Below are 12,116 nucleotides of genomic sequence, written 5' to 3'. Positions count from 1 at the left end.
TAAGCAGCATAGTTTTTATTAGAAAATGCCGGACTTGGTCAAGATATCTTGATAAACAAAAAAGTTTATGTTTATATTCTCCTATAACGAGATGATGAAGAACAAGTTTATCATTTCTTCCTAGATAGCTTTTTCCATTTCCATAATGTCAATGGAGAACGATTTTATGAAAAAGTTTTTAGGCACAACTCGAGCAATATAAGAGCTAATTACACGAAACTTGGAATGTAGTATATAGGAATATTTCACTTTTTGGATGCCTTCACGCACTTCCCGCAAATATGGAAGAAAGCTTATTCTATAAGATAGAGCCTTGAGCTCTGGTATGCAAACACTTTTCAATGCCATATTTTAGACCCGAAATTAGCATAAAGATCGGACTATAAAGACCGAAGTTTACGTAGAATGCCTTGCTCAGAAGATGGCATACAAAAGGCAAGAAGCAGCAGAGCAGCTGTGTTCTCTTGTGGAAGGGAAGCTGAAATGCTTGCAAGGGCAGCTTGGCGCTGTGTTGAGGGTATCAGCTGATCGAACAGTTCCGACTAGACTTGTTTTTATTCATTTTTTTTGTTTTTTAATAAATTTATGCAATAGTAAATTAATTAATTAGCATAATTATGCATTTTTGTTTTTTTTTTGTGTTCGCTTTGGCTTTTATGCTTTGTTTACCAATTAATTGACTGCCAAAGACCAATAACAGCAAATTGCTTGGGTTATCTGCTTCTTGCTTTTCATTAAAAGGGCTTTTTGCTTGAAAATATTTCTCGCTGTTAGGAAATTGATGTAAACGATTTGGCAATTAACGCGCGCGCGGCTTCAATTAATTCAAATTGAGCAGCAATTTCCAGTCAACAATTTCGAATAGCCCCATTTAAATTTGGAATCTCTTTTCTTTCTTTTTTTTTTTTTCATTTTCGTTTTTCGTTTTTGACACAGCGTCATGGTTCGACTCCAGCTACAGCTACAGGCGAAGATGATGCAACTCCAGACGTTGGGGGCAGAGATCGCGACGATAGGCGCAACAAAATTCGACTGACTGGCATATGTGTGTATTAATTTCCACGAAAACAAAATGAAAGATTTATAAAGCGATTATAAATTGGCGCATATTGAAGTGTTGCAGCTGTTGATGTCACCCCAGCCACAACTGGTGGCAAGGCCACACCCAATTCCAATTCCAATTCCAATTCCAAGCCAAACGCTAACCGCATGCCCCATGTCCCAACCCAAAACATTATTTCGATCGCATCGAAAGCCAAAAAAATTATAATAACAGCAGCTGCATCGATTGTGATTCGTTTCAGTTTTCAGCGCTTTTTAAATTAGATTTTAATTGATGGCTGCCACTGTAAAAATTGTTTGCGCTATTTTAAATGAAAAGCCCAATTATATCTTTGCATTAATCACAATATAATCGAATTTTGTAATCAATTGACAAATACTAGTGTGGCCTGCATATTCTAGAAACTCACATTAACAGAAGATCTTTTTAACATAAGCATTTAACATACTGTCGTTAGCTGTTAATATAAGTCTGTTAAGCAAGCTTTTGCTGTCGCCTTTCTTTAGCATAATGCATGAACCAAATTTAGCAGTTGTTTTAAGGGAATGTTAATATAATTACATTCGTTTACATAACATAACGGCCTTTTATGATTCTTGTTAACGGAGCCCTCGGCTGATTTTCCATAATAGCTCTATTTAACATAAGCATTTAACATGCTTTCGTTAGCTGTTAACATAAGTCTGTTAAGCAAGTCGCTTTCTGTCGCTGTTTTAACAGTTGCTTTGAAGAATTGTTAGCATACTACTCGTTAACATATCAACTTTTCGGGCCCATTATGATGACTGTTAACAGTTAACCCTCAACAGCTTTTCATTGCTGTTAATATATCTTGCTTTAACATCTTTTACAGCTCATTAACATACATAAACGAAATCTCTATTTAACATGATTTTGTATGCTCTGAACATAAACATGTACGGCCCGTTACATGATTGTTATTAACAGAGCCCTACAGCTACTTTACAATGCTGTTGATATAATTTGCTTTAACATCCTTAACAGCCTATTAACTAATGTTAACGTCTTCAACACAATCATGTTAATAGCTTAGGTTTCATATAAAATGATTGGCAGTATACAATTTACAAAAAAAGAAACTTTTAACGCTTCTCTCCTTTAGCTCTTTAATTTTTTTAAATTTATTTGAATATTATTTTATTGCTGTTAAGCTGGTTCTTTTACAGCTGCTTGTACATATTGTGAACATTATGATTATTACAGCTGCTGTTACGCAGCTCGCCTTAACATAACTAAGTCCTTGTCTGTTATTGTTGCTAGCAGTGAAATTATTCTTTGCTTTTTCAAATTAAGCGTTAACAGTCCGAGCGTGATTGATGTAATTCGCACCAATTATAAAATTAACAGCCAGCCTGTTAACTGTTATAAATAAACATGTTAACTGATGATCATAAATCAGGCATACGATCTACGCAATGTAATAAATTGAGCTAGAGCCATGGCTTCAATAACAGCTCAACAAGGCAGACAACATTAAGATAAACATCATTTATCTAGCCTTGCGGAGGGGGTATTATCATATTGTCATGAAAAATTAGGGAAATGCCTCATATCTTTGCTTCGTAGAGTCGAGTCGTTTGTCTCTCAGTCTTAAAGCTGAGTTAGTATAAGATTTGCCGGATCGACTAGCTATATCATTGAAATATTTAATGTACGATCGAAATGAAGTTCTTCTTGTACGAAAAACCGCTTCTCTTCTTTCCCATAGGAAAAATGGTTTCCAGGGTATTTAAACTTCTGCTTGCCGCAATTCGCTAGTTATTTTATTAGAATTTTTCTCTCTCAAAAGATCTGAGTTCAAAAACTAGACAAATTCGCATAGATAAATGAGGCTCATATCGCGCGCATGCACACAAAACTTGTGTATACAAATGAGCCTAGATGGCTATCAAAATTTCGACTAAGCTGGAAAACTGGCACGAATGAAACCAACAAAACATAAATTATAAGAATACTAGAACCAGTTCTATTCGATCTGCATTCCCATCAGGCAACACCGAATGGCGAAATCTCTATCTGAAATATTAGCTCATGACGATGCATACAAAGTGTGTATTAATATCCTCACATCATTATGGGGATCATCATCATGACGATGATGATGAGCATGGTGATGATGATCATGATGATCATTAGGCAGCTCATTATTCTAAGGTTGGGCGCAATGCAAAAATCTGTTGAATTTGAACATTTGAATGCAGTTTCTAAACATTTTTATGGCCAAAGCCATTTCACGTAAAATACTCATTGCAAATAGTTCTTCGAAATGGCAATTTTGTTTCGTCGCTCTTTAATATTCTTTTTAATGTCCCTCCTTTTTTCTGCCTATACCCTGTAGATAATAAAAAATAAAATGAAAATGGAACAAGAGTCATGTCTTTTGGGCATATCTTTAAAATTATAGGCGTCGGCATGTATAATATATAGATATACATATATGCTTGAAGTTTAGAAATCTTTTACTTTTTGTATAGCCTTTTCTTCGTAAATAGAAAATAAACATCAAAAAAGCGATAGAGCCTTGCGTCTAGGCGTCTAAACACATTTAAGTATGTCATAATCAAGCACTGCAAATTTGAAAGAGATCGGACTCTAAGCACCGAAGATTATCAAGCTTGGCTTTCTTATACACAGGCAGGGTCTCCGGTAAGAAGAAGCACAACTCGCTGCACAAAGTGTAATGTGTAATCTTGCTCTCCATATTCCTAAGAGAAACTAATTTATTTATCAATAGATAATAATCTACCTAGGGTAGCTGCTAGTCGAGCATTGCCACTTCGAGCCTGGTCAACAGCTAGTTAATTACATAGGCAGCTGTCGCCGGGATGACACAATAGATACGCCAGCTAGATAGCTAGATAGCTAGATAGATACATAGATAGATGGCTAGATGAATGGATGTGGCACCCACTCAACGCAGTTCTGCATTTTGTAATAACTGAAAGGCAAATTGCGACATTTACGCGAGGCGTGAGGGGAGCCTCGTTTGTTTTCTATTTATTTATTTCTTTTTCTTGTAGTTTTTTCTATTTTCAAGATTTACGCAATGCAAAAGCCAAAACAATTATTATTCATAAGTTGAAATGAGTGAGAGACGGGCTGCGTGTGTGTGTGTGAGTGTATGGCAGACATGCAAGACAAATATTGAATTACAAAAAAACAACAAGAACAACAACAAGTAGTAGTAGAAGAAGAAGAGCAGCAGCAATTGGTTTACACAATTTGTAACCACTGTGCATTCAACGCCGGCGCTCGAGACATACATATACCCAAAGTTCTGTTTAGTCTATGCGGGCAAATACGTTGGAATTAGGAATTGGATCATACCCTGGGATCCAGACGGAAATGCGCCAACTACGCATACGCTTCCAAGGAAAACGCAGTCACGTCTATGTTTAGATAAATGAGCAGACGCTGCCAAACGCCATGCAATACGACCCTCGAGTGCCATAGCAGACAGCTTGGTAGATTATCGTATCACTCGGACTGTTTGCGATCGCAGTCAAAATCGCATGCTTCCAAAGTTTCCAGCGAACTCACGATTTAGCCGGAACTATATGTATTCTGGCTCATAAATCAAGATTTACCCAACTGATAGCCAGGCGTTACGCGATGCGCTGACGTAAAGTCCTGCCAGAATAGCTCGGTTTGCCCAAAATGACGCCAGCATTTCGATTTGTACATGAACAAACTTTTAACATGTCGATCTATCTACGATGCCGTATCTAAAGCTGCTCGCTGTCAAAGTTCATGTGAAATTCAGTTAATTTGAATTTAAATTTACCGATCAATAAAACTTTCACAACTCTCCGACTGTCAAATTCGAATTTAACTTTAACATTTGCTTACTTTGCGGTGTTTACAAACACTGTTTCCTGTTTCCTACAAGTCATGTTAGATTTGTATAATGCAGTTTAGCACTTTGTCATAGAAAACGGAAAAAAAATTTAACAGCTTGTTAAACTGTTTGTTAAGTTTAACGTGCGTATGGCAAAGCGTAATGTACATGTCAACTTAAGACAAAAATATAATTTTTTGTACACTTGATCTTGTCAGACTGACAATTGCCAGCTGTTAAGAAAGTTGTTTCGCCATTTGGCACGACTTGTCAAATATTTGACATGCAGCTGAAGTGATTGACAACTTCTGCCGTATACAAGAGATGAGAAAAGCGCACATTTGGTAAAATGATTAAAACAGCTTGTGAAATTGTACGCAATATCTTTAATTTAACTATAAGTTAGCCATCAGTTAACACTTCCCTGGGGCAAAGAAGGTGCAGCTGCTTGTTGGGGATCTCTGTAGTTGTTGTAAATGTCAAAACAAGTTTAACAGATAGTTAATGTGCTTGTTAACGTGCTGTTTATCTTTGAGTCCGATAGTTAGCTAAAATGTTAATGCTAGCTTACAGCTAGTTAAGGTGCTTGTCAAATTTAAAACGATTTAGTCAGCTTGTTTATACAAATTTACCTGCAACTTAAAGTTAATGTTAACATGATTTGATCGTTTTGTCAATACAAATTTAACAGCTAGTTAAGGTGCTTGTTAACTAACCGCAAGTCAGGAAGCTAACCGAACTCAAGTTGACCTTAATTGCACTTCAAGCCGAAGTGTCAGCCTTGATGCACGCGTTATCTTTTATTTAACCATAAGTTAACCTTCAGTTAACACTTGACTGGGGCAAACAGGAAAACAAGCTGCAACTGCTTATTAGGGCATCTCTCTAGTCGCAGAGCATGTTCAAGCATCTATTGTGTTATTTGTTTGTTAGAACGTAAAGTTTTTGCGCTCTTCTTTATCCATTTACAACAATTTACACACACACCGAGGGAGAATTTGTATCTTGTTGTAGAATTTGTATCTTGTATCTGTCGCGGCATGTTTTGGCCAACTATTTATAGATGTTTGCTTCAGACGTGGCTATTACAAAATGCATACATCAGTTCTTGCTGCCTGTTGTTGGACGTTGGCCAGCTGTTGGCCCGCTCTACCCCCCTCCATGCTGCTGTATTTTTGGCCAGTTTTGGTAGGCAAAAGAAAAAATCGAATAAAAAATGAGATCAACTGGCTGACTAATTGCTGATGAGCCACTCCCCCCCCCCACAACCCGAGCCAACTAGCTAATGCAATGCACGCAAGGCGGAAGCGCCGGCTGCTGCCAATTGACAAAGCCAACACTTTGCGCTATCGCCAGTGGGTGAAGTGGTGCAGGGCGGCTGAGAGGGGAGGTGTTGGTGGTGTTAGGCGGGAGGTCAGTAGGTGTTATTAGCTGAAAAGTAATGCACGCGCCTAAAGTGTGCCAGTTGCGACAACTAAGACAACATAAACTGTATATATATATATATATTTATAAATTCCTAATCAGGCAAGTCTGTTTGCATTGCACCTAAATTGAGAATATATGGATTTTTGGCTTTGGTTATTTGAGCATAACTCGAGGATTATCAGAGCTAGAGAAACCATTGTTTGTCTGTAATTGCTTTCATAAGAAACTCAGCTCAGAAATAGTTCATTCTTGATATAACTACGCCATGTTTAGCACAAAGTTGTAAAAGTCGCATTTTAGCTACTAGTTCCAGGTGCTTTGGTATGTGCACACATTTAAGGGTTAAGCTTAAGGCCTGCAAATATTATGAAGATCCAACCACAAAAAGCCAAGTTATTCGGGAAGACATATACCTTGAGGCGTGTGGACAGGCATAAAAGTAAGTTCTAAAGGCAGCTTAGCGCTGATTACAGGGTATCTGCGAATATTGTTCCCCTGCTGAACTTGACAGCAGCAACTGTTGCTGGCGTTTGGATCGCTGCAGTTGCTACTCCTGCTGCTGCTGCTGCTGTTGTCTGGTTGTTTCCAGTCGAAATTGCAAGAGATCGCACATGCCAAACAGATACACGCACACACACACACATATATAGATAGCCTGTATATGTGGCAGCCGGCAACAGATGCGTTGCGCACTGTGGCAACATCTTGTGTCCATATGTTGTGCAAACAAACAATTGAAAATGACGCGTAAGCCACGAGTAGCCAGAACATGCGAAAGAAAGCAGCCAAATGAAATGTATCTCAAGAATTGATTTGCCAAGCGAAACAAAAAAGCACACAAATATGCACATGTATGTTTATATATACACATATATATATAAAAAAGAAGAAACGAACGAGCTGTGGCAAGCTTTGTGGCAACTGTTTGCTGTCGTTGCAAATATTTTGACAGGCAGACAGACAGACAGACACGAAACCCGATGACATGCAGGCCACATATGTCAGTTCCATATAGACACATATATATATTTAAATATGCATATTTGTATCTACATCACACGCTCTGTTGCGATGCATAGATACATTTGTATCTTATGACTGTGATTAGCATATTACAGCTAAATGCTGCTGGCGCCACCTGCAACTTTTACTTAAAGACCGTTAATTAGGTTGGCGGAGGGGGGTAGGGGGCGATATATGCAAAAACTATTCATCTTATTTTTGGCCAGGCGCACAAAGGCGACACCTTGCGGCCATTCAGACACCTCGATCAGTTGTTAACAGGCCCAAAAAGTGCCCCCCTTTTCGGGCGCAACTATTAAAGCGACACCTGTTGGCGCCCAAGGGCACAATTTAATATATGTTCTATGTGCAAAGATTTAACCTCATTATTCATTCAAATTGGGCTATTAATATTATGTTATGTTACTGTTATGTTATGTTCATGTAAACTGTTAGGCTGTTAACCTCTTAACAAATCTTTTTCACACTTTGTTGTTGACGCTGTTAAGCTTTACATTTCACCTCATTTCATGTTACCCTGTTAGTCTGTTAACGTACTACACAGCACATTCTAGACTCTGTTAGCTTCTATATGCAACTCCGTTGGGCTCAAGAGCTCTTCTATGCGGTAAGGCGTCTTTTCTGTAATCTATCGATTGTTAACATATGCCGTTAAGTTCTTTAGCTCTTAAACTGTTTAATATATTAGCTGTTGAGCTCATTTATGTTATGCTCAACACACTGTTAACCTACTGAGCTGTGCTTCTATTAATATTCTTAACATTTGTGCAGCTCTTAATTTGCTAAGCAGTTAACCTGTGCGTATGCGCATTCTGTAAACATATTACGCATACGCCGGATGCAACTGCATTTATATATACATATATAAATGTGTATCGTTGTTACTGACCCCATTCAATGGCCTGCTCTTAATATGTTATTTCTGTTTATTTCTTTTGCAGAATTAATTGTTATTGTAATTGTGGCTGCTGCTTGATAAGGCGCCAGTTACATCTACTAGCATACTTTTGCTGCTTCTTAGTTTTTTGTTTTTGTTTTATTGAAATGTTAATTTAAGAAATTATTTCATTGCAAGACGACAGCAACGTTGACTTCTTCGACTACATGTCATTAACACGCTGATAAGGGTTATCAGCCATCAGCTATCAGCTCATTATGATGGACACACACACACACACACACACACAGAGAGAGACACGCACACGCACACCTATATAGACGCATAGATAGAGAAATTAGATGATGGACAACAAGCGGGCGCCTTTTATAATTGGCAAAAAAAAAAAATTTAAATGCCTTATGAAATTGGCAACCAAATAAAATTTAAATAAATTCACTTTCATATATTTTTTTTTTGGGCTGGGGGCCTTGATAACCCCCAAACTTGACCTAATGTCGCTTGGCCTGACAGACAAAATAATTGTTTAATTAAATTGACAAAAAAAGAAAATTAAGAAAGAACAAAATATTTCAAGTATAATCAAATCCGGTCTCAGTTCATCTGGTCTACGGCTTCAGGGTCTCTCTCTCTCTCTCTCTCGCTCACGTACACTCTCATCTCTCTAGCTATCTCATTCTATCCATGCTGATAAGAGCAGTGCGTACACACAAGTGTTTCAGCTTCGTGTCTCGACTGCTGCCTCTTCTTCAAGCTTTTTAATGGATCTCACATTTTCATGAGTTTTTTTTCTTTCGGGTTTTTTATTAATTTGTTACAAACGAGCAAAGGTCAAACAGCCAAAGGTGGAAAACTGTTTCCCCTTTATACATACATAAATTAAGAAAAAATAAAAAAAAACGAACATATTTTTGTAGCTATTGCTTTTTGTTTAATATTTATGTATCTGCGTTGTAAAATAGTTCAAGTTCGTTGTTGTTGTTGTTGTTGTTGTTCGTTTCGTGTTGTGTCATCAACACGAAGAAAACTAGATCATGCGCGCGTGTGTCTGTGAGGATGCTGTACAGAAATGTGAGATAGATTCTTGATGCTTCTACCCAGACTGAAATATACATATGCACACACTTATATCTATAAACATATATATGCATACATATAGTTTCTAGAAATCATACTCATTAGATAGCCAGATGGTGTCACCATGGCACAAGGAATGCCAACAATATGACAGTATCAAGAAATCAAAGTGTTGTCCTATTAATTACATTCCTTTATCTTCTTTTTTTTTGCCCTCACAAATCGTTAGGGTGACACTTTTCAGTGCTTGAGACAAGCTCGCAAAAAAGGTAGTTATTTATCTAGCTCAGCTTTTCCAACTATCGAGATTAACTGTTAGTTAGAAATAGACAGATTTCTGAAGTTAAAGGCAACAACTTTGTCAGCTTTATTGTCTCCAGTTAAATTTAACATAAATTCTCTAGAGATCAGCAAATGTCTTTGAAATGGAAGGCAAATACTTCAAATGTGATAACGATCAAGAGATTTGAAAGTGTCTTTAAAATTAACAGAAAATACTTTAGAAGTGAATACTCAGTTCAAAAACTCTTTTAAAAAACGATACATTAAAGCTTATTCATGTGTAGTTCTCATAACAGTCTAAACGTTTTTTAATATAACTTTTATAATTACACACATTATCCTCAAGGAGAAGTAAATCTGCATTATTCTGCCGCTCTGTTAAGCAATTTTTCAAGTGGTAACATTAAGACGGCTAAAGATATCATGTTGTTTAGCTGTTAAGCTAAGAACTCTGTTAGATCAATGGATTTGCATAATAATGTTATCCTGTTAATATACAATAACAGTATGTCAAGTTCTGTTAATCTGTTTCTCTGTTACCACGTAATGTAATCAGTTAAATTTGTATGTTATCCTTTTCATGATCAATAACGCATCGCTGTTAACGTGACTGTTGTAATCCTTTCAACATTGTTAAACAGTTATTCTGTTAAGTCAGCCGTCCCACTACCCGCTACCCGTTACTCACCTTGGCATTCAGCATCGGCACATGGCAGGCGTTCAGAACGAGGACAACGGCGAAGAGGCGCCAGAGCAGCGACATCGCGTGTCGCTGCCGCAACGTCGCGGCGCCCGTTTGGGATCCCGTTGATCCCATCCTTGTGTGTGTGTGTGCGGGGGTTTTTTTTTCTCCTATTTTTTTTTCTTTGTTTGGCAGCTATTTGGTTATTTTGATTATTTAATTGGGCAGTTTTAGGGTTCGTATTCGAGTTGTTGCTTCTGATGCGTTTAGACGTGGTAAAGAAAGAAAAAGGTTACGATGTTTATGGCACTGCAAGTAAAAAAAAAAAACAAAAAACGGACGAGCAAAACGAATTTTCAGCAATTGTTGTCAACTGTTGCCAGCTCAGGAGCAGGCGAAATATAATGAACGCATAAGCTGCATCAGCAGAAAAACAAAAATACAAAAAAAAAAAACAATAATAAAATAACCGAATTTTATGTATGAAACCAAAAGCTGCAGGCGCACAAAAAAAAAATGAGAGAGACAAGTGAAAAGGAAAAAAAAAACAACAAAAAAAATCGAAATCAAAACGCGAATTCGTCAGAAAATGCTCGCTGCAAAGGCAGATAAAGAAGACGCAAACGGAACAGGAGAATGGGATAAACTTAAGCTGAGCAGCGGCCCGAAATGAAGCTCAGTGTTGGCAGCTTCAAGCAAATTAGCTACAAATATAGCTTTAAAAAAGCTGCGCACAATTTGGCATATAGGAAATTTTAGCTGCTTTTGCGCTGACGATCGCTGCACAAAGTCAAAATTAGCTAGAAAAAGGCTGAGCTGCCAATTCCGTCTGATCCTATAACAGTTTTTTTTTCGTTCGTTCTCTTTTTGCTTATTTTGCATGCCGTTTCCTAGTTTTTGGGATTTTCTTTGATCTGCGCGTCATTTTTTTTTTATTGCTGCTTGCGTTTTGCATTTCGCGCGCGACATTTATAATTATTTGCTGCATTTGTTTTTGCCGGCCACTTTTTGCTGCTTTTCTTTGCGTTTAATTCTTGTGTTTAATTCGTTTGGTTCGTTCTCGTTGCCCGTGCACTTTGTTGCTTATTAAATTCAGTTCGCGGCTTAAAAAAACCCAAAACAAAAAAACCGAAAACAAAAAAGAAAAATTAACTGTAAACGAAGCCAACAACAAACTCGCCGAGGGCACGAAATGTTTTGCGATCCTGCGCGCGCGTTTAACGTTATCCTGCGGAGCACCAAAACAGTTATAATTTGCAAAAAAAAAAAAATTCAACTTGTAGCACTTTAAAAAAAATATATATTTATATTAGTGTCAAAAATTGCACTTGAACAACACAAACGGCAACGGGCAAGAAGAAGATGAACAACAACAATTTAGTGAGACAGCCTGGCGGTCGCAGGCGAATCGCAGTCGCTGTGTCGCAAGGCTTAGACAAACGCACCGAAAATTTGTGCGACCGTCTCGTACAACGGCGCGCAACCGAATGTAAAAGTGGAAGAACTTAGACGCGAACGCCGCTGCACCGCAGAAGAAACAGCGACACAAGCGAGTCGCGAACGCCCGAAGATGTACGAAGCGCTAGCTAAGCACACACCCATACACGCAGACGCGCGCGCACACATACGCACACACACACAGGCACACAGCCACATACGCGTGAATTCAAGTGCTGCAGTAAACAGACAAAACTCGAACGTGCGCTGTACCGTGACGCAATATGCGAGAAATGCCGGCGAAATATTTGTATGTGAACTTCTTTGGTAAGTTACCGGAAATTGTAAAATTTTAAATAGACTTTGA

General features: G+C 37.9%; 1 protein-coding gene across 14 annotated transcripts in view; it reads right to left on the bottom strand.

Annotated features, from left to right (window-relative positions):
* Positions 1-11,775, bottom strand: part of trol (terribly reduced optic lobes) — a 137,355-nt gene extending 125,580 nt beyond the window's left edge. For 13 of the 14 annotated variants that reach the window (XM_064699087.1, XM_064699073.1, XM_064699066.1 and 10 more), the window contains exon 1: positions 10,319-10,621. In XM_064699087.1, the coding sequence (XP_064555157.1) occupies positions 10,319-10,447 (129 nt within the window). In that variant the 5' untranslated portion in view covers positions 10,448-10,621. Of the gene's footprint in view, positions 1-10,318; positions 10,622-11,757 lie in introns of those variants that run through there. The other variant, XM_064699080.1, reaches the window with a different exon arrangement.
* Positions 11,776-12,116: the final 341 nt, after the last annotated feature.

This window comes from Drosophila montana, unplaced genomic scaffold, assembly GCF_035044405.1.
Source record: "Drosophila montana isolate Dmon_TW-CO22-7 unplaced genomic scaffold, ASM3504440v1 contig_787_1, whole genome shotgun sequence".
In the NCBI taxonomy this organism is placed as follows: domain Eukaryota; kingdom Metazoa; phylum Arthropoda; class Insecta; order Diptera; family Drosophilidae; genus Drosophila; species Drosophila montana.
This window is presented reverse-complemented; position numbering and strand designations above follow the sequence as displayed.